Below are 23290 nucleotides of genomic sequence, written 5' to 3' on the forward strand. Positions count from 1 at the left end.
CTGTACCACTCCAGCCCCTTCTCGTAGTTCCTATCGAAGAAGTGGGGCTCCGTGCCCACGGCGCGCACGTCGGGGTGCGCCCGGATGGCCTCCAGCAGCGCCCGCGTCCCCCCCTTCTTCACCCCGATGATCAGTGCTTGCGGCAGCCGCTTCTCCCCATAGTCCGGCGTGGTGCTGCCTCCGCCGCGGGTCCCCGGGCTGCCGGCCCGGCTCAGCTCCTCGTCCGTGGTGCTCGACTCCTGCGGGTCCCTCTCGAAGGCTCCGCTCTGCACCGTGATCACCTCCCCGGGGGCCAGCGGCGTCCGCAACCAGGCGCCCGCCGCCCCTTCCCGGCTGCCGTTGGAGGCTCGCGTCGGCGCGGCGGAGGGGGCCGGGACGCCGGGGCTCCCCGGCGGGCTGGCGGGGGAGCGCGGGGCCCCGGGGGCCGCCGTGCCGGGGAGCGCGGCGGGGGAGCGCGGCGCCGCCGTGCCGGGGAGGACGGCGGGGGAGCGCAGGGCGCCCGGGCCGGTGCCCCCCATGAGGCTGTAGCACAGGTAGGTGAGGCAGAGGGAGAGGCTGCACATGCAGAGGAGCTTCCGCGCCGGGGGCACCTTAGAGCCGCGCCCGCCCGGCACCCCCGGCTGGGCGGGGGGGGACATGGCTGCTCCCCGCTCCTCGCCCCGGGCACCGGGCGCACATGGTGTCAGCCGCCGCCCGGCCGCCCCAGCCGCATGGGGCGCCGCTGCCCTCCCGCCCCGCCGCCACCGGTGGGGGGGAGCCCCGCATGGCACGGTCGCCGCCGGCCCCCGCCGGGCACCGGGGCGCCTGGGCTCAGCGCGGCTGCGCTCCGGTGCCGCCGGCTCCGCACTGTTGCCGCCCGAGTTCCTGCCGCTAAACTTTGTGGCGGGTGGGAGGCGGGAGCGCGCTCCCGGCGCGGGGAGGGCCCGCCCCCGCCCCTGCCGCCGCGCCGAGCGCGGGGAGCGCGCCGGGCCCCGCCGAGCGCCGCGCCGGCACCGCCGGGCCGGACGGGGGCAGCGCCGGGGCAGCGCCGGGCGGAGCGGGGCAGCGGCCGTTCAGCACCGCGGACAGCGGCGGGAGGCGCCGGCGGCCGCGCCGGCTCGGGCAGGGCCCGCCTGGCTGCAGCCCCGCTGGCGCCGCTCGCCGGACAGCCCCCGGCAGCCCCCCGCCCCGTCCCGCCGTGCCGTCCCCAGGGCTGCCGGGGTGCGAGGCCTCCAAGGAGGCAGCGCCAGCCATCCTCTGCAAATCCTGCTCCTTCCCCTCAGCAGGAATCACCGTGCCGGGGCCCCTTGTCCCGGCCTGCTCCTCTCCACCGCCCCCAAAGCCTGTTCCATGCCCTCTTGCCCCGCTGCCCCCAGCCCACGGCTTCCGCCAAAATCCTCCGGCTCCCCGGAGAGGGACGTGCAGAGAGGTCCTCTGGGACGGCCCCGTGCAGCAGGGCCGGCGTCCCCTTGCTCTGAGGATCTCGAGCTGAGTGGGTGGGTTCCACAGGGCAGCGTGCCGTCTCCTGGGAGCTTGAGAGGCAGCAGACCATGGGCAGTGACAGGCAGTTGCTGGTATAGTGGAGGTAAGGGCCATTTGGCATGTGGAGAGTTTGTAGTTTAAGTGCTAGGAGCTGCACTAGTAGGTGAGGTCAATCAGAGCCTCTCACACTGCTCTTCCAGGACCTCTGTCCCCAGCCTCGGTGGAGCAGACTGGGGCTGAGAGCCTCTCTCCTCACAGTTTTCTGGAGCAGCCACCACCTCTTCCCAGCTCCATATTTTGGCACTTCCCACCTCCAGTTCTCAGCTTTGGCTTTAGCAAGGAATTTGAGAGGGGAAGAAATGCCTTAGTCTCTCACCTTCCTCCTATCCCTCATCCTGGGGTCTCCCAGGAGTCTCTCCCTCACAGGTGTTGCCCTGTGGCTTTGGGGCACATCACAGCTTTTAGCATCCTGGCCACCATGGTCCCCTTCACCAGAACAGTGCTGGCTTCTCTGTGGTACAGAGATTAATTGAGAAACACAGTAGTTTGCTAAAGCCCTCGCAGATGAACAAGCAGTAGCCTAACCTTTTGCACCTGAATGGCTGCCTGCAAGCCACCAGCACCAGCTGAATGCTGCAGGTTACCCAGAGAGCCAGCACCTGATCCAGGCAGCAAAAGCCACAGAGCAGCTGCATGTCAACACATAATGAGGGCCACAGCTGGGCTTCTGAGCAAGCACTGGAAAAGTGCAGAGTGCACTTCCAGCCTCATGTGGCTGTGGGTGCTGGGTACCTCATTCTGCCCATGAGCAGGAGGAGTATTTGAAGGCAGTAACCCTTCTCTACTAGCCTCCACTTTGGGAAACTGCAGAGGTGTGCATCCCATCGTGCAGAGGTGCTCTGGGTGAAAGCTGGATGAGAGAGAGCTGATGGAGCTCCCTCATGCACCCCCAGCTGACAAGCCATAGCCTAGATTCTGCAGGGGAAGTCCAGGGATTGCTCCAGATCTTGCTGTTACTGTGTGAAGCTCAGCAGGGAACACAGAATCACAGAATACTTTGGTTTGGAAAGGACCTTTAAAGGTCACCTAGTCCAGTCCACCTGCAATAAGCAGTGACATCTTCAACTAGATCAGGTTGCTGAGAGCCCTGTCCAACCTGACCTTGAATGTTTTCAGGGATGGGGCATCTACCACTTCTCTGGGCAAACTGTGCCAGTGTTTCACCACCCTCATTGTAAAAAATTTCTTCCTTATATCTAGTCCAAATCTGCCCTCTTTTAGTTTAAAACCATTACCTCTTGTCCTATCACAACAGGCCCTACTAAAAAGCCTGTTCCCATCCTTCTTATAAGCCCCCTTTAGGTACCGGAAGGCTGTAATAACATCTCCCTGGAGCATTCTCTTCTCCAGGCTGAACAACCACAACTGTCTCAGCCTTTCTTCTTAAGAGAGGTGCTCCAGCCCTCTGATCATCTTTGTGGCCTCCTCTGGACTTACTCCAATAGGTCTTTCCTGTACTGAGGGCCCCAGAGCTGGATGCAGTACTCCAGGTGGAGTCTCACCAGAGTGGAGCAGAGGGGCAGAATCACCACCCTTGACTGCTGGCCATGCTGCTGGTGATGCAGCCCAGGATACAGTTGGCTTTCTGGGCTGAGGTGCACATTGTTGGCTCATGTCCAGCTCTTCATCCACCAGTACCCCCAGGTCCTTCCCTACAGGGCTGCTCTCAATTCCTTCAACTCCAAGCCTATCTTGATGCCAGGAGTTGCCCTGACCCAGATGCAGGACCCTGCACTTGGCCTTGTTGAACCTCATGAGGTTCACATGAGCGCACTTCTTGAGCTTGTCCAGGTCCTTCTGGATGGTATCCTGTCCCTCTGGCATGTCAACCACATCACTCAGCTTGGCATCGTCTGCAAACTTGCTGAGGGTGCATTTGATCCCACTGGCTATGTCATTGATGAAGATATTAAACAGTACTGTTCCCAATACGGACCCTTGAGGGGCACCACTTGTCACCAACCTCCATCCAGACATTGAGCCATTGACAACTACCCTCTGGATGCAACCATCCAACCAATTCCTTATCCACCGAACAATCTACCCCTCAAATCCATAACTCTTCAATTTAGAGAGAAGGATGTTGAGGGGGACCATGTAAAAGGCGTAAAAGAAGTCCAGATAGACAACATCTGTAGTCCTTTGTCCGTTTATATAGTCACTTAATTATAGAAGGCCATAGGCTGGTCAGGAAGGACTTGCTCTTGATAAAGCCATGCTGGCTGGCTGTCTCAAATTGCCTCCCTGTCCACCATGTGCCTTAGCATGGACTCTAGGAGGACCTGTTCCATGATCTTCCCAGGCACAGAGGTGAGCCTGATAGGTCAATACTTCCCAGGGTCCTTCTTTCTACCCAATTTAAAAATGGGCGCAGTGTTCCCCTTTTTCGTCTCCAGGGACTCCACCTGACTGCCATGTCTTTTCAATGAGACTGGCTTGGCAACTATATCAGCCAATTCTCTCAGGACTCTGGGATGTATCTTGTCAGGTCCCATAGACTTATGTATGTTCAGGTTCCTCAGATGGTCATAAATATGATCTTCTCTTACAGTGGGAGGGACTTTGCTTCTCCAGTCTCTGTCTTGCTGTCCATCCACTCGAGAGGTGTGGTAAGAGAGGTTACCAGTGAAGACTGAGGCATAAACGTTGTTGAGTACCTCAGCCTTCTCATCTATTGTTACTGGCTTGCAAATGCTGTTCATCAGGGCAAGTACTCTTTCTTTGACCTTCCTTTTCTGGCTGACATACCTTGTAGAAGCCCTTCTTATTATTCTTTACATTCCTTGCCACATTCAGCTTCATCCGCATCTTGGCCTTCCTGACCCCATCCCTACAAAACCAGGCAGTGTCTCTATACTCTTTCCAGGATACCTGTCCCTGCTTCCACTGCCTGTGCATTTCCTTCTTGCCCTTTGGTTTGATCAGCAGGATTTGACTCATCCATGCCAGTCTCTTGCCTTCCTCGCCTGATTTCTTAAACCTGGGAATCAAGAGCTTCATGGAAAGTATCCTTAAAGATCTGCCAGCTCTGTTCTGCTCCCTTGTCCCTGAGGGCTGTTTCCAGGGGATCCTATTGACTAACTCCTTGAACAGATGGAATTTTGCTTTCCTAAAATTCAGTGTCCTGACTTTACTCTTCACCTGACACATGTCCCTCAGGACTGCAAACTCCACCAGAGCAACATGTCATTGGAGTCTAGCTATGCTTGGTCTCATGGCAAAAGCAGCATTTGGAAAAAAAAAATTGTCAATATTAAGTAGATACCCAGAGCTGGGAAAAATATTAATCAAAAAAGAGGAAGAGCACAGACTTTTCCCATAATGAACAAAAGCTCAATGCTGCTCTCAGCTGGACATGTGTTCTCTCTGTGCAGCTCTAGTTCCGATAGAGATTATTCCTTCATAATATATTTTTTATGGTACACATGAGACCTCTGAAATGTAGTGTCTTGTGTCCTGTAAATCATTTCCTGTAACTTGTGGATTCCTTTTCAACTGCATTACGGTAATGTGAATGTTAAAGGACTAACTTGAACTGACAGAAGCAGTCTCGCGTGCCCCACTCAGGCTTCCTGCCCTGCTGCTGGAAGGGGCTGTACAGCCCACGCCCAGGGAGCAGGCACTTGGCCTGGGGGTGTCCCCAAGAGCTCTGTGGAGCACCCTGGCGAGGGACATGCTCCCTGCCCTGAACAGGCTAAGTCCACAGAAAGGGTGCTGCAAATTTAGCAATCAGACTGAAACTTTAAATGAAAATCCTGAGTAGGTGCAGGTTGGGTCATGGCTGGGGGAGCACATGCCGCAGGACTGGGGACAGACTGGTGTTCTCAGGAAGCCCTGAACAGAATGGGTTCACTCTGGTGCTCTGCTTAGCTCATATACATGTCCTTTCACAGATCTATATGTATAGATTTACACTGAGAGATGAATCCCTCTCATACATGGAGATACATTTATTCCAAACTGGAGAACCCACAGAGTCTGCTGGCATCAAGAAGACTGCTCTCAAGTTTCCCAATATCAACCAAAAAAAAATAAAATTGTTTTCAGTTCCAAAAATCTAAGATAAAACTCAAAATAGACACCATTTAATGAAGAGTCACAGTGCTTTGGTCTTTCTTATACTGAGCACATATCTAAACTGCAGTGCTTAGCAAAATGCCCTGGTTTGACATCCTTGTGTCTCTTCTGCTGTGACATGCTGCACAGAAGACTAAAAGGATTTGCAGGCAAATCATACATAACGGAAAAACTATTTCTTCTCGGGACCAGCTTCCTGCCCAGAGGAAATTTTGCAACCAGAATGTAAAGCCCTCTAAAACAAATGGTTTAGCCTTAAATGCCTGCTGTCTGGGCTCTGACTCTTTTTATTCATCATAGAATGTGTATTTCTCCTGCATGGATGTCAAACGCATCCATGAGCAGATCTGAGTGTTATCCAAGCGTCTGGTGGTGTTCAGCCAGTGGATGCAATAGGAGCTGATGGAGTGTAACAGTTTATTTGACAGTTCTGCTTTTAAAGGCTTATGTATTTACACTGCATACCTGCACACTTCTATTCGCATTAATTAGCAATAAGGGTGCTTCCCAAGCATTCAGTAAGTGTCCAGTCTAGCGAGTCCAGCTGATGCTGTTAGTCCTGTGGGGAAATTGCCAGGGTAGGTCAGTCTGGTGGATCATGTAGTTCATGCCCAAAATTTTGGCAGGGATAATGACCAGTTGCTTTGGAGGAAGATGGAGGAACTCTGTAGTGGGCAGCCATGGAGCAGCCTCCCCTCAGATGCAGTTTCCCACCATTTAGTGTGACTTGTGGCTGTCCCAGCCTGGAGGGCATGTCTGTGATGCTCTTGCCTCCAAGGGGACAGCAGCACTGAGATTCGTGCCAAAATCTTGGTTATGGGGATATGTGACACAGTAAGTCATGGCACACACGGCAGGGTAAGACATGGCAGGGAAGGGCAGCCCTTCCCTGCACCAGCTGGAAGGGCCTGACTCTGCATGAGCTAAAGTTAGGGCTGTAATTAGAAGCCATTTTCCCCACAGAATAGACTGGAAAGCCCTTTCTCAGATGTTGCAGCACCTCCAAGCAGCACGAAGGTCTCTCACCCCTGGCTGGTACCACGCAAAGGCTGGTGGCCTGGTTCGAGAATAGGAAGCAGAACTCCACTCCAAGGCAGTGACAGGTGAGGGCTGGCTCATTCGCTGTTTAGAGATGGGACCGTCCACCATTCTTATCACCTCTGATCCAGGAATATAAACTGGGAGAGGAACAGGGGCAGAGCCAGACTCCAAGACCAACCCCCAGACTGAAGAGCTCATCTGAGGGGATCTGGGCATATTTAGCCAAGTGAGAGGAGGGCTGGAGAGAGGATCCCTGCCCTCTGAACGCACAAGCAGATGAGCACCAACAGAGGAAGAATATGGCCTCAGATAACAGAGTGCTGGCACAAAAACAAAGAGGTATGAATTGGCACAAATACATTTTGGCTGGAAATCAGATGGTTTCTAACTGTGGGAGAAATGTTATTCTGGAACAGATTCCTGAGAGGAGTACTGGGGGCAAGGCACGCAATTAGTTTTAAGATTGAGTTTGAAATGGACTTTATAACATGGTTGCCAGCAATTGCAGGGAAATGGGATTTGATGGCCCAAGCTGTCCCTTCCAGTTCTATGCTCCTGTTGTGATTCATGAGCACCAATCTGAGCAGACGACCTCTGACAGGAAACACTTTTTAATCTATCAAAGGCTTAACAAGACCCATTGATGGGAAGCTGGAATTAGACGCATTTGAGTGAAACGAAAGTGTGGTTTTTAACAGGGACAGTAATTTCCTTTTGTAATAATTTTTGAAGGAATATGGCAGGTTACCTCTCTTGGAAGGCTTTACACTGTGACTGGAAGTCTATTGAAAGAAATGGTCCTGCTGGACCAAGCTCTAAGCTGGGGATGCGGTCCCTGCAGGAAAGCCTCTGGCCTGTGAATCTCTACATGTTGCTATCCCAATTACTGCTTCTGCTAAGAAGTAAGCTTCCAGAGATTATCGCCTTTATTTCCTGACTTTTACAAACAATAGAAATATATTTTTCAGAAAACTTCAGAGGTTAACCTCCCATAATTCATCCTCATTATTTACTTGTCATCAGAAGCAGTGAAACACCTTGAAAAGAGGTAGATCAATTCACATAGTGCTCTACCACCTTCAGGGAATGAATGAAGTTTGTAAACATATGCTGAATAGAAGATAAACAGTAAAAATGCAATGACATTTAAACTCTAGTCTAAGAAGGCACTCAAGATGTTTTGCAGTGGCATTCTACGCTATCAAAGCATTTTCCCATTCATGGAAACAGCTTCAGGTTTAGAATAAGTATTTGTTCTGATGGCTTTTAGTAGTGGCTCCTGTGATCTGAACTATACAGCCTAGGAACCTACATCCATCTTCTTTGCCTAAAATTAACAAAAGGTGGAAGAAGAGCATCTCTGGGCAAGCTGCTCAGAAACCAAACCCCCTGTTTCACTGGTGCATTGTTCACAGTTGTTACGAAAAAGGGAACAGCTCTTAGACTTGGAAAAGTGTATGTGCCACAATTGTGATACATGATTTATACAGTGAATAGTCCTGAAAACATAGCCAGAGGGAAAGCCATTCAGCCTGAGAGGTGCCTGCTGGCAGGGGCAAAAGAGGAGGTTAGACAAGGGGCAGTCATAGGTGACACAGACATAGGAATGAACTAGATGGTCCTTCAGGGTACCACCAGCCCTTAAAGTCTGCTTCTGTACACCTCACCTGGCCCTTAGGAAAGCTGTGAACAACGCCAGGAAAATTCCTTCCATTGCTGAACACCTGAATGACATATCTGCTCCTTCTAATCCTCCCCTTGCTTGCAGTGCTGGAGCTCTCCCTCCTGCCCCTTGCTTTTCCTACAAGCAGCCTGCTGCCAGCCCGGGTCCATGCAGCACTATGGGGAAAGCCAGCCTCTCCCCAGGGAGGACCCTGTCTGCAGGAGATGTGGATGCAGAAACATGAAGGCTCCCACCAAGCCCAGCCTGGGGCTGCCAGCCACCCCAGAGACATGGCCCCAAGCAGCAAAGCTACACAGGGCTCAGCCTGACTCGTGTCCTGCTAAGGTGGGGGCTGCACATCGAGGTCATGCTCTGCCATAGCCAGACACTCAGACCTGATGCTCCTGAGCAACCTGCTCCCGCTCTGCAAGGCCCAGTTATTGCTTAGGACCCAAGCCTCCAGTTCCCCTCACAGCTGACCCTGGTCTCACTGATAAGCACAGCAGCGGACTGTTCTCCCTGTAAGAAGGGTGTTGCAGGACCTATCCCATCTGTCATGTACTTACTCAGTATAAGTGCATGAGTGGCTCTATCTGCACATTATCAGGAGATAATCTCCTGTTCTAATCTCAGCTCTTGCAGAATGAGGACCAGGGCTTGCAAAAGAAGCCTTTCACTGATTGCACAACAGGATGACATGGCAAAGCCACACTGAACACAGTGTTAGCTGGCTGTCTCCATCCTGTGCTAAAGTAGTGACGATGGTAGGAAAGAAGAAAGCACCAGTGGCAAAGAAGCCATCTCATATTTGCAACGTGGCTGAGTACATTATCGCTTGGCTACAGAAGGGGAAACCGAGGCAGGGAGGGAGGAAGGCATCTGCCTATGGCCACAGAGTGACCTTGATCCCAGTCTTGGCAGGCACATTTCCATGTCCCAGATCAGGTCCGGCCACAGCGTAGCCCTGTTCTGTCGTGGCTTTCAGGGCTCAAGGCTCGCAGAGGCTGGCAGTGCCTCACGCAGAGACCTGCCCCAGCTGCTGGAGTGGTGGCTCTGTGGATAGTGCTGCTCCCAGGGCAGCTGTGACCAGAGCATAGACGTTTCCTGCTGCTGATGTGGACTGCAACACTGCTGGCTGCAGTGAGCCCATTCTGAGCCATCATGACACCATACAGCCAGCCACCTAAGGATGAGAGATTAGCAGGACAGCCAGGAGACCGCCTGGCCTCTCCACCTCACCATCTGAGACCCTTGATTGACGCTTCTGGTGTCCTGCTCACTTGGTGCTGGAAGAGTCTCTACAGCACTGGGACAGATCCTGAATGGGGAAGGAGTGGGAGTAGGACCCACAAACAGCACAGAGCCCAGGGTATGGCTTATCTGCAGCACGGCCTGCTGCCAGCTTTGCATCAGGATGCTGGAATAGAAGCATTTTGCCAGCATACGCTGTGCTTTCTAAAATGCCCTTCACCAGCTGCATGGTTCACTCCAGGAGAAGAACACACTGGCTGCACGTCATAACCTGTGATTCTCCAGCATTGCCCCAGACATGGCTCAGCCCCTGGTGTCTTTGATCTCGTGGTATGGGATAGCCATAGAGACCTCATGACATCTGCTGCTCCTTGCCACATGCCTCAGCCCTGGTGGTCATGGGTGCTCAGCCAGAAGGGCTTTCACCCTACGGTCATGGTACAGAGTTGCCCCCCTGAATCAGCCTCAGGTTTTACAGGGACGTAACAACGAGGCTTCCCAGGACCTGCCCATGGTCTACTGCCCTTCACCGGCAGGAGCATTGCCCAGTGTGAGTCTTGGTAAATCATCCATTCTTACTCATTCTTTCCCTTCCCTGCACAGTTCCTCCTCCCCTCTTCACTTGCCGCTCAGCCAAGCCCTGCCAATTTCACTAATTTAATCTCTGCTCATTAGATGGATCCTCCACCTCCCTCATCATTTCTGTAGCTCTTCTGTGAGCTGCCTAATTTATCACTCTCTGCCTGGTAACGAGGTACCCAGCGTGTTCCCGCTGAGATTTATTCTTCAGAAACACCCATGCCACCTACTCTGCGGGGCTCTGCTCCTTTGACTGCTTAGGGACTCTTTCTTTTAGGATTTTGAATGATTTTACTCGGGATTGAAATAGGTTTAATAAGTGATCATGACTATTCATTTACTAGATTTTGATTCTACATCTGCTTTCCTTGGTTTTGGTGTCTTCTATAATCTTGAAGAAGAAACCTCTGCTGATGTATCCGCAACCGCTGTGCTGCAAACAATACCTGGATTCCAAGTGGGGAAATGAACTTTGCTCCATGCCTTAAACAACCAACCAGACAGCAGGCTCTGAGCAAGACAGCCATCACTGTAGCCTGGGATGGCGCTCAGGGAAGTCTGAAGTCTTTTCTTCTCTATCAAAAATGAGAAGTTCTTGTTCTCTCATGTTAGAAAATCTATACTAAATTTTACAAACCTGTCTGTTTCATCATCATCCAGCTACCAGTTAGCTGCCAGCGTGGGGTGAGAGCCTTGTCTGGCCGGCAGCACTGCAGCCAGCTCAAGACCTCTTGGGAATCTGCTGCAGTGCAGAGCCAGTTCCTGTTACCCCTCCACCAGCTGCAAACCAAGGAAGGCCACCACCTGCCACAGAGGAGAGAGGTGACATTGCCAGTGCTTGCCATAATTGGTGGTGGGATGCAGTCCTCACCGCCACCAAAACATTCCCCAGAGGTGGAAGGGAGAGGCAATCACTGTTCCTCACCACAGATGTCTCAGAGCATCTGAGCCTTTTTAGAGGCAACAGAGAAGAGAGGAAGCAGGAAGGGAACCAGAGCTTTTCGGATAGTTTAGTTGAAATGAAACCCTTATTGATCACAAGTATGCAGGACTCCTGCCTCTGAAAGCATTCCATGGAGACAACAGTTCACATTCCTTAGCTGCAAATGATGGAGCAGTCCTGCTCTGGGGTACAGAACATCAAGGGATTAAGGAAAGAACCAGGAAACATAAGGGGTGTTTGCCACCCATTCACCAATTTGCATGCAACCCTCTGATAAATTTTGCAACCTGAGCTTGTCCTCTGCTGTGTCAGAATACAGTAAATGTATTCAGCCTGTAATTTAGTCCAGCTGTAGGTGTGATTTCTAGGTAGAAATGACTCATGTAAAACATTTGGCTTCACCTGGGAGCAGAAAACCACTGCAGTGTGTCAAGTGACTGACTTTCGCAAGCTTGTGTCACCACATGTCAGGATAGAGCACTATCTGCAGCTAACACACACGGTCCAAGGGAAATAGCCCATGCTTCCCCAAATCGCCTCCTTTCAAGGCTGTCTGGAAGGGCAGCACGGCTGCCCACCTCCAGCAGCCTTCGTCACCCACCCACACCTCCAGCCTTTCCCTCCAACAACTGCTAATGGGATGGCCAGTGTGGTCCAGTGCCATCCTTGCTGTGTACTAGCTCAGTTTCCAGGACTTCTCAAATCTTCAGGGTGGATTTTGGGGTGCTCCCTGGGCTGGCTCCAGACTAGAGGCAGTGATCAAGCAGGAAAGGCTGCTGCCTCCTGCCAGGGGCTCAGGACACAGCAGGGAAAGGGTGGAGGATGGGAATGCCTACACAGGGATCCTTGGTCCCTTTTGCTGTGAGGATTTCCCACCCTGGTCTCCTTGTCCCCATCCTGTGGATGGCAGGAGCTGTGCTGGTGGCCAGCGCTTGCTTTTGCAATCCCCTGCCTCATTCCCTATGTCAGTGTTTCCAGCTGTGCAGCTTTCTGTCACAGCCAAGCAATGTGACCTACTCCTGGCCAGGTTCAGTTTTTCTTCGATGATGTTGGAAGTGACAGCCCATAAACTTGAAAGACTATCTGAAATGTCTGAGGAAAGGAAAAGCAAAAAGGCCCCACAGTGCCAAAGCAAGGGACTAGGTCTGGATATCTGGCATTTTGTGATTCAGAAATCCACTGTGCGGTGAACAAAGTGGCTGCCTAACCGGCTGCTTAAACAAACTTCAGATTCATCTGAGAAGAGTTTCTAGAGACTCAGATATAAAGGTCAAATAGTCCTTGCCAGCCCATGAGCCTCTTTTACAGAGAAGAATCAGCTATAGCCCTCGTTATGGAAAACAGTCAAAATAATACAGTGATGCTATGTCCAAGAGAAAATAGATAGTGCAAGTTATTCCATCTTCCTTTTCAGTGATATCAGTTTAGAAAAAGCTGGGCTATTTACAGAGAGCATTTTGCTTCCAGTACTTCTGAAGTAAGTGAATTTTGAATTAGTTTAAGTGCAGGATAAATCAGTGAAAGAGGAACATCTTTACACTCCAATAAGATGCTATTACTCATAAGCATATTGCACTCTAGCTTGTGGACTAAAATTATCAGTGCATGATAGGACACCAAGGGCATGAAACACAGGGGATCCATGAAAATTAGCAAAGCACCTTCAGTATGAAGAGGTAATTTGGAATATTGATTGGTGGTGATGGCAGCCCAATGCTGAGATAATCTGGCCAGGTCCTGTGATCCTGGGTGCTCCTGACAGCTGTGAGAACTCCCAAACCCCTTCCAAAAGCAGTCCGTATTTCTTCAGATTTCACATCAGGGGGTGAATTAGGAACACAGAAATAAATGTGGTGCTGTTGTTAAGGACACTCTGTCCACTGTTACTCTTGTTTATCACATCCATCACACTGGCATGGAAGAACCACAGGCAGGAGTTCGCCTCCTTGTCGGATACACTGAAAACACATCTGGTGACAGGGTCTGGTGACATCTCCATGGCCTGGGACAGTGCTTCCCACTTGTGGCCCAGCCATGCCATATCAAAGCAGCAAGCTGATGTATTTTGTGCTGAGATATCCATTGGGTTCCCAGCTGCTTTCTGAAGCTAGCCAGGTGACCTTCTCAGGGGCTTGTATTTGGCTCTTGTATTTCCAGCTCTGCAGCAGAGGTGTCGGAGACCTTTCTGGGAAATGAAACACAGCCGTACACTGGATGCAGAGAGGCACGGAGAATCTCTCCCTGCTCCCTTGACATCTTTCACCCTACTCCTCACAAGCTGCTTGGATTTTGTGTCAAGAGGGTGATTCTGCAAATTAAATCGGTTCTTGGCTCCTCTTTGTTGGCATGGCAACCTGGGAGGATAGATGGCACAGCCTTGCTACAGCTCTCATGGCTGGAGACACATCCCGGCTCCTTTGTGCCTGTGCTCCCACTGATCTAGGCAGATGATGCAAAAATTCCAAACAGAGCAGCTCTGTGAGCAACACTGGGCCCATCTCCTGGGACGGCTGCCCAGCATCCGGGCTTGGATTCCCTCTGGTTGAAGGGCTGAGCTCAGCTCAGGGTGAGGCAGGAACAAATCCTCATGCAGAAAACTGGTGCCCAGGCAGCAGAGGCTCCGGAGCCTCTGGAAACAACTGCAACAAGAGCTGCACATCAGCACTGTCACCTCCCAGCTCTTGGACCTCCTGGTCCTTGGCAGGGATCTGCTTTTCCCTGCTGTCTCAATAAATGAATTTAAGCATTTTCTAGCTCAGCAACTAAAGCCTTTGCTGGTCTTGCATTTGTGTTTGATTAATGAGATAGCCAGCAATCTAAATATCTCTTGAGGTCTCTGTCTTTCCTGAGTAATTCTGAAGTTATTGCTGTTTACATAGAAGAAAACCATGTTGCCTTACAGAGAGCATTACTGTGGTGATAGGAGTGGAAACTGATCCTCAACAGCAGAGGCAATGGCACTTTCACAGATTTTCAGTGAACGCTCATCATTTCCTGGAAGAGAAAGACACCTTTTGCAAGCTGAGAGTTGCTCACCCAAAACCCTGCTCCATGCCTGAGTCTGACTGTTGCTTCCTTGGCAGAGGCATCAGCAAGCCAATGGGGCCAGGAGTCACCATCACAAAGGTTGGACTTGATCTTTAAAGGTCTTTTCTAACCTAAATGACTCTATGATTCTACGAAAGCCCCTCTATTGTTGATTCTTTCAGGCTGGGGTTGGGAGGATTAATTTCCACAAGCAGGCTGGTTGTCAGACCCATTTGAGATAAATTCATTTGCAAAATTATCATGTTAAAAGGTTTTAATTATTAGGGACACATTAGGAAGACAGCTGGGATTTCCCTTCTGTTGTTCCCACCAGGTCTGATCAGTCCTGTTTTTTTCTCACATCCCAGCATAAATCTGGAATAATCCTCCAGGTCAGAGGAATCAGGCTGCTGTCAAGGCAAAACCCAGTCTGGAAGAGAGTGCAGACAGACAGTGATGATTTGGGGGATACTTTTACAAAACCAGGACTTGTTCCTGAGCAGCAGACGTGGGATTAGTACTGACGCTAAGCCACGCAGATTTATGCATGTGTAACCTTGAAGCTGCTTTGCCTTTGAGAAGAGCGTGCTGCAGCCAGGCATCACACGCAGCTCCCCAGTCCAGCTGGTTTTCCATGAGGAGCTTGGAGCCAGGTCAGATCCCCAGGTCTGGTTGGTAAGAGCTGTTGTCCTGCCTTGGCTGCCATCAATCACGGTCCTTTCCTGGGGCTGCAGACCCGCTTGGGGCAACTCCTGAGCAGACAATTGTCTGTGCTTCTTCTGCTCCTTTACACAGAGACCCCCAGCAAAACCTGCAAAAGCCACTAAATCCAGCTGAGGTTGGGATTGAAACACCGAGTGAAAAAAAGGGGCTAAATTAATGCCCCTATACTCTCAGTGTCCTCTACTTTTTTGAGCCATCCCTTTGCATCTGGCTGTTACCAGAAGATCACATTCCCTCCCATGTGTACCAGTCAGCCCAGCATGCCTGAATGCTTTATGAATGCTGGGCAACTGGGAGCTGTAGGGTTGCCTGAGGGAGCAGTGCTTGGCTTTGCTGACACAGATCGCTCTGCTGCCAAAATGCAGGGCAGCCTGGTGCCAGGCTGGGTACAGCCACGTGGGGCCTGGCACCATGGCAGTGCCTTTAGGAAGGGGTGGGTGGGAGGTGCCCCCCAGGTTATTTATCACAAGGCTTTCCCAGGGCGCCCCGCTCCCACGCTGCTGAGCCTCCCACCAGCATCGCCATGTGGGACAGTGGGCTGAGCCAGGGCCAGGCAGCCAGCCTCCCACTCATGTCCTCTGCTCGGGTGGACGTGAGGCCAAACTTTGCCAGCAATGCAGGGTTTGATACCTCCCTGTTCTCTGGCAGCTTTTTGCAGGCATTCTCTCGTGGCCCTGTATGAAATAATTTCAATTTAATGAGCTCAGTTAGCTGCAGATTAATCGAAAACAATTTTGTACAGGTTCCTTCTTCATTATAAAAACATTCTGGTCTGTCTTCTCATTTCTCAAACTGCCTCTCTCTGGTCATCTTCCTTCTTTCCCCTCTCCCCTCATGCTACCAATACAAATTACCCTTCCCTACATGGGCTGTCTGGGAGAGCAAAAGCCTCAGAAACTCCTTAACTCCCACATCTTCCCACAAGAGCGGTACAGAGAGCTCCTCCCAGTGCCGGTGGAGTCATCCCTCAGGACAGACACTTAAAATTCCTGCCATGGAACAAGGCAGCGTTTGCTGCAAAGCAGCCTCCTACCCTGCATGCCGAGAGGTCCTGCAGTGGAGCCACAGCTGGCAGCAGCTGGGAGAGCCCTGGGCTGGGCTTGCATGGTGATGGCAGAGCAGCCCTGGCTGGGACAGCGAGGGAGCTCTCAGCATCCTGGCCTCACCCGCCTGCGTCTCCCAGTGCCGCTTCCTCCCGTCAGCCTCCTGCACACCTGAGGTCTGGGCAGGCGAGGGGCCTGCAGCCCTTCTGTCTTCTCCTGCACCCAGCAGACTGCGAGCTCTCTCTTTTTCACAGCGCTCACACCGCTGGGTTTCTGCCCTCACGAAGGCCAGCCTCAGAGCTTTGAAGTCTCCTGGTGCTTTTGATGTGCTCACAGGAAAGAGAACGTCTGTGCAATCCCACCTCAATGCTCTGGCCAGTCCAGGAGTCCCTCACTCACTAGTTTTCATTCAGGCCCCCAAAACTGCAGCTTCTGCTGCCAACCACGTTGCTGGTCCCTGGGAAGTGGCAGCACATGCCAGGCTAACAAGGCTGCAGCCCAAGGGTTTGCAGTTCCAGCACCACCAGGCTGTGTGGCACACACTGCAATCAGCTTTTCAGCCCACTGGCTCCCCTCCTTGCCGAACCAGCTCACCCAAGTGATTTCCTTCCCCCCGCAGCAGACAAGCTCTTCTGCACACCCACCTACTCGGATAAACCCCTGCCAGCGGCTGCAGTGCCCACCCTGCTGGGAGCTGCTGCTCCCCGGGGACATCCTGGGGCTCCTGTCCCCTGCGCAGCTGGGCCACTCCTCAGCCGTGCATCACTGTGCCAGCTCCTGGCTGCCTGGTCTAACCACCATGCCACCCCAGGAGGGACAGGGGAAGGGAGCTGGGGACACGGGGCAGATGGGGCACAGCATTTTCTGTGGGGATGGATCCCAGGTGCTGCCCCAGTGTGTGTGCACTGGCAGGATGGATGATGCAGTTCATACTCCAGTACTCTCTGCTCCTCTGGTGAAGGGGGCTGGGAACTGCCTTCAGTAAAGCCAAGTTTTTTGCCCCAGAGACGCTCGAGTCTGTGCTGGCCCACCCTAGAAGCATGTAAGCAGACAGAAGCTTTGAGCTTGATTTTTGGCTGCTCCAGGAAAGAGGAGGAGTGATGCCCTGGATCGAAAGTCTTCAAAGCCCCCACTCCCTCCAGGTGCTGGCTGCTGCCCCTTGGAGAAATTCCCTGGACTTTCCCCTGCAGCTTTGCAGAAATCCCTGTGACGGCATAGTTACAGCTCAGGCATAAAGAAAATATTCATTATCTCTATTATCTCCCAAGCAAATTAGCCAGTGTGTAACGTAAACATCCCTGAGCCCTCCAGCTGCAGACGGTGTGGAGCCCTGTGAGCAGGGCTGGGTCCCAGCTCCACCGGTGCTGTGGGGCAGGAGGAGCTGCCCCCTGGCCACCCCTCCAGCAGGCAGGCAGCCACGGCCCCAGGCACTGCCATGTCCCCTGCCTGGGGCTGGCAGTGACCATGTGGCCACTGTGCTGCTGTCACCACCTCCTCACTCACCAGGAGCCACTGGTTGAGGTGAGTGACTGTCCCCTTCGTCAGCTGGGCCCCGAGCCATCCTCCCAACCAGGCAAGCTCTGGTCAAAAGGCAATCCATCCCGTAGCCTTATCGCCGCATGCTGCTTGAACCTGATTTACTGTTATTGGCAGTCAGCAACCTTTGCCATTTATATTCAATGCCAAGCTTCAATTTACAGTATAGTTTCTGCTTCAGCTCACCCCGGCCTCTATCTCCACCTTCCACATTAATGCAGGTTATGCATAGAATTCATCTTGGAGTTTATTTTTTAAAAACGTCAGCCAGGCTGGCTTTAATACATTCCGTCATCAAAGCAGCACAAAGCTCAATTTAAATTAAAATTAGCAAATTGCGGATTGTTACCTGAGCCAGCACCCCATCCACTTGCACTGAGCTGGCAGTGCCACCAGTGGCACGGTGGCCACTCCGCGCCAGTGGCACTGGCCCAGGGTAACTGCAGTCACCTCTGCTGGGAACCACATGAAAGCGAGCAGGAGAGGAGCTGTAAGCTTGCAGCCAAATACAATTCCTCCGGTTGCAGAAGATGGCTAACCACCACCTGTGGCATGGCTCTCCGGCATGTCCCTCAGCAAGCCCCATGTCCCCGCACCCCAGCCCACCCCATGGAGCTGCCCAGGGGCTCCTACAGCCCTCCCATGCAGGGGGACCCCCACGGGTCACCCCGTGCCCGCCACACCAACCCGGACACAGGAGTCCCTGCACCCAGAGCGGCACGTGACGGGTGATGGGGCAGCTGTGGCTGCAACCGCGGAGCCCCTCGGGGATAATGGGGCGGGTGGGCAGGGCGGGTGGGCACAGGGCGTCAGGCAAAGGTGAGAAGGACAAGAGCCTCCCCGGGTCCCAGCTCAGAGGCCTGCAGGTTGGGGGCTGTCTGCTCTGCAGAGGGTTGAGAGGAATGCGCAAAGTATTTTCATAGCTATAAAACATTAAACTGCGTGTCAGCATTTCCTACCAGGGGAAGAGCCATGCCCAGATCAGGGCACGCTGTGCAGCGAGGGAGACCCTGCTCCCCAACAGCATTTAGTTTAGAATGAAGGGCAAGAAGCAGCAGCTGGGCATGCAGGGGAAAGCAGTAACTGTTGATTAGGATAAAAGAAAGAGAACCCATAGCTGCCTGTTGCTGCCTGTTCTTGTGTTTGGGTCGGGAGAGGGGACAGTGGCTGTGCTATGCCAGGATCTTCCTTGGAGCATTTTATGTCATTTGACTTAGTGGTTTTACTGGTGGGGGCAGGCAACAGCTCCTGGGTTTTGTGGTTTTAATTCCAAGTATAGATTTGCTCTGGTGGTGGTTTCAGCCTTGGTAGGAGGCTCAGTTAAGCCTGCACTACAAATTTAGATGTGAGCAGCCCTCACTTTCTTTTGGGAAAGAGAGAAGCTGTGAAGGAGCCCTTCATAGGGAGCACTGCCCCGAGTTTTATCAGAGCTTAAGGAAGAGTCTCCACCTTTACAGTCGGCAGAGGTGGCACCTCCTGGTGCAAGGGGCACACAGCACTTTCTCATGCTCTGGCGGTGGAGAGCAAGCTGCTCTGCCTTCAGCCTGAACCTGCCAGCAGAAATCTGTAGTCACTGCTGCTTTCCTTAAAAGAGAGTGGAAGACGAGTTTATAGCAAAAAAAGAAATTAAAATACTGAAGCAATAGCCTGGTGGTGAGGAGCACATAATCCCCCTGCATTGCTAGAAAGCTGAAAGCAAAAATGAGCATAAACAGAAAATCTGTAATTGTTCTCTGAGCTTTGCTGTCTCAAAGCTGTTCAGAAACCCTCATGAGATGTGCCTGCAGAGGACATCCTGAGGTGAGTCACCTCCTGTGCCCAGACCCCCGGGTGTGGGGGGGAGTCTGGCAGAGCGGGACCGAGGGCTCTTACTGCTGGCCAGCTTGGGTGCACTGGGGGATGCTGGAGCCACCAGGGCCTCAGAAGATGATGCAGTGGGTTTGTGTGTCTTCTGCAGAGAAATGCTCTGTGTGGCCATGCTGACAGAGACCTGCAGAGACCCCATGGAAGATCTGGGGAGTCCCTTGTGCACCAAGGCAGGAGGAGGCAGGACTGAGTGGAGCTGGCTGAGCTGGAGACAGTGTGATGGGTGGCAGAGTGGGCTTTTGAGCTGGATTACACAGACCCATCAGTTTCCGTGCAATTAAACAGGCTTGGTGGTTTATGGTGTGCCCCCCACTAGAGCCAGTGGGCCCCCAGGCCAGATGCAGGGTGCTGCAGCCCACCAGCACCAGCTGCTCTGTCTGGGCTTGAATGCAAGAGACGCAAGAAAGGGTTGGGTAGGGGTGGGGGTGGTAGGGGTGTGCTGAGCTCCTTCCCTGGGGGAAGCTCAGCGAGGATCTTTGGCTGGAAACTTGCGGGGCGGGGAGATGCGAAGGTTCCCAAAAAGGCTCCCCACCAGCTGGGGAAGGGGTGGGTCTGTGTTCACTGCTGCAGGGAAGAGGTTTCTCTGCAGAAAGTCATGAGCAAACAACAAATATAATTGCAGAAAAATTCTCTTTCCCACATGTTGCATCAATTAATATTCTTTTGGAGAGCTAACCATTGCTCCTTTGAGAAAGGGACAAAAGAAATATCATTGACAAGTTTTTCAGCCTCATTACAATATTCTGTACAACAAATGTGCCCAGTGTACCAGAAAATACAGATGTTGCAGCTGTCATTTGGGATAACCTGATTATCCTTTTATTTCTAGCTTTGTTCAAAATAAATTAGCTGTGGTAGTCTGTTCAGAGAGATAATTAGAGTCAGGCTAAACATCAGAATGTAAGAAGCCTTCTCTTGGTCAGAGACTTAACTGAGGCCAAGCCAGGCTGAATACTCAGCCCTATGCATGAGTTTGCACAACCCACCACATTCGGGACATACTTTTCTCCTCTCCTTCCACAGCCTTTGAGGATAAAGAACTACCAGTGGGGGATGAAGCTACTGCAGGCTGCTGCGTGCTGCTGCCTCTGTACTGTAGCAGGGCTGCTGGGCAAGGTCTCGTTTCGCCAAGTGCGGTACAAGCACTCCAGGGAAGAGGAGTCCTTGCCTGCAGCTGCTGGTGGGCAGGAGAGTGTGGGGAAGGTGTGCGGGCAGTGGGGCGGGAGGGCTGTGTGGAGCTGAAGCTCTCGCAGGATGCTCCCTGCCCAGCTCCGTGTCACCAGAGGGTTTCAGGAGGCAGAGGAGGTCTCTGCAGGAAGATTTTCCCCGTATTGGGAGTGCTTTGGGAGGGAGCTGCGGGATGCTGCGGCTGCAGGTAAGCTGGGTCCGGCGAAGGCTCCCGGCAGGTCTCCAGCCAGCACCTGGGCTCTGGCTGAACATTTAGGCTTGAGAACTGCACTGCTTCTAAGGCCCGATTTGCAGTCTAATTAACAAGCAGATTCAGCACACTCTGTGCACCAATTAAATGCTTCCATTCCAGTTATTAACTCTACTCACTTTTTAACAATCAAAAAAAGTGAAGACATTTTCTTTTTAAGGCTGATGTTATTTTGACAGCTGTTGAACATGTCAGTCTTAGCAGAAGCTAATTCTTCTGAGTCAGGCCGTAGTCAAATCTCTGTTTTCTAACTGTAGATGTTTAAAGCCTGAATGATTAGATAATCCAGAATACAAATGAATAAAGCCTGAGGAAAAGGAAAAACAAACCGTGTTAGTGAGGTCCCACCCCATATGTTCTGACAAAAATAATGCAAATAACTGCAGATGTTAAAGGTCTTTTCCAGCCTAAACGACTCTGGTGCATGTGTGGCAGAAGACCACCGTGTCACCTTATGGTACTGGGTTCAAATTGTTGGTTTGCCTGTACTCAGTGTGCTGCTTTCTGGAGTGCTCCCCCTGTCCCCTCTAAAAGGGATCCCTTTCAGTGGTGCCTGCTCAGGGCTGATCCAAGCTACAAACTAGCAAATTGAGTGCGTTGCATGGAGCCAGCTGTCATTAATTAGCCTCTCACCTCTGCTGCAAGCCCCTGCTGCAGGTTATAAACGTGGCCAGTGGCTGTGGCTGCTCCTGCCCAGCTGACAGGGATCAATCCCAGCCCCCGTGCCCTGCAGCTGGGTCATGGGGAGCCACGGCCGCTCCCTGCTTAATGAAATTACAGTTCATAAAATTTGCTGTCTTACAAATCAATAGTAAATACATGCCGAGCCTTCCCAAGGAGGGTGATAATGTGCTTACCGGGGCTGGGGGAGTGGAGCGAGGCCTCTGCCACGGGCACAGGTGAAGTGAGTTGGGCTGAGCCTCACAGCACCTGGGGATGCTGAGCTGCCCCCAGGACTTTCCCTCCTGTGGGGCTCTTTGGGGAGGGTCCCGGCTCAGGAAAGGTGAAACACTTGCTCTGAACCAGCTTGTGCAAGCAGCCTGGATCTCCCAGGAGTTTATTTGCACCATGGGGAATTAGAGGGGGGGGAGAGCAGCATCTGAGCTGCCAGCCCAGCACGCTGGCTGCATCCCAAGCCCTGTGCAGTGGCTGCACTCGTGTGTGCTGCACAGAGCTTGTGTGTGTGTAGCTGCTCCAGGTGGCCCAGGAGAGGCCAGACATCCCTGCCTGCAAGGGGACACGTGGATCACACATGCCTCGCAGTCACCTTTTCCTGCAGGCTGGGGTTTTCTCTTTCTGAAGGATAGATGCTTCTCGGCTCCCTGTGCATTGCTGTGCATCCCGCAGGTCCCGCACACCTGTGCCAGCCCTGTGTGGAGCTGGTGGGATGCGTGCTGATGAGCTTCCCCTGCGGCAGAGGTGGGCAGCCCGAGAGTGGGAGCTGGATGTGGTGTGAAACAGCAGTAGCGTTCTAGGAAGGCTGCCAGGTTTGATTAGGAAACAGCGTTTCTGGGGATGCTCATGTGTGCTCTCAGCAGAGCGTGGAGCTGTTGAGGCCGAGCAGCCTTCCCCAACGCAGTGAGAACAGTGGAGGGTTGGTAAGGGAAGTAGCAGGAGCACCCAGCCTCTTGGCAAGCTTCACCGAAGCTATCGTCCTCCTGCCAGAGCCCACAGCATCACACCCAGCACTCGCCAGGCCCTGGCTGTCAGTGCCTGCCCCCCTGGGTGTTGGCGCAGGCTGGGGCTGGCAGAGGAGCCACGTCTCCTCGCCCTGAGTTGCTCTTCCCAAACTGCAGCTGTCCCTTGGGCATGAGGTCTTCTTGTCCCCCTACAACCCTGCTCAGGCTCCAGCGAGAGACCCCATGTTGTGGGGCTGCTCGGGGGCAGCTGCACAATTTGGGGTAAATCCCCTGGGATAGGGTCAGGTGCTGCGAGCCCCAGGCCCAGCGGGGGGCTCAGGAGGAGGTTCGGGCTGGGGTTGCAATGTCCTGTGCACGGAGGCAGGAAGGCCCCAAGGTGTGTTCCACCGGCTGCAATAAGCAGGACGAGCTGTGGATTTGCAGGGTGGCTCCCTGTTGCCTGCTTAAAATCATCTTGCTTTAGGGAAGTCAGGAAGGGAAACTGCCTGATGAGAGACTCGGTAGAGACAGTTCACATACCCGGGAGTGGAGTGGGAGACCCTGCCTGGACGGACCCGCAGGGGCCGGTGAGGGTGGCTGCAGAGCAGGTACCCAGCAGTGCCGGGGCTGGGGCGCTCGCTGCCGGAGCAGAGCTGGCTGCCTGTACGTTCATAAATATTCTTGATGCAGGCAAGACTGGCTGGGCTTTGATTGTGGTTTTGCTAGAGAGCTTTTGCAAGGATCTTTATCATTCAGTGTCTGTGTAAAACACTTTCCAGAGTCTAAATTCTGCTATAGAAAAACTATTTATCAAGTGCCCCCCCTCTGCTGATACACTGGACAGGAGTTGCCAGCACGCTCTGACAGCCAGCTAGAGGCAATATGATAGATATGTGGCTAATAATCAATCGATACTTTTGTTTAGGCCTCTGTCTATCACTCTGGCATTGTGTGAACTAATTA

At 52.7% G+C, this 23290-nt stretch overlaps 1 protein-coding gene across 1 annotated transcript in view; it reads right to left on the reverse strand.

Annotated features, from left to right (window-relative positions):
• The window catches only part of HS3ST4 (heparan sulfate-glucosamine 3-sulfotransferase 4), a 150036-nt gene that overhangs the window by 117871 nt on the left and 8875 nt on the right, over positions 1-23290 (reverse strand). Inside the window, exon 1 of the mRNA XM_080387644.1 lies at positions 1-23290. This exon is cut by the window's right edge and continues 8875 nt beyond it. Coding sequence (XP_080243770.1) covers positions 1-638 — 638 coding nt within the window. The 5' untranslated portion in view covers positions 639-23290.

Source organism: Falco punctatus (assembly GCF_963210335.1).
Source record: "Falco punctatus genome assembly, chromosome: 4".
Classification (NCBI taxonomy): Eukaryota; Metazoa; Chordata; class Aves; order Falconiformes; family Falconidae; genus Falco; species Falco punctatus.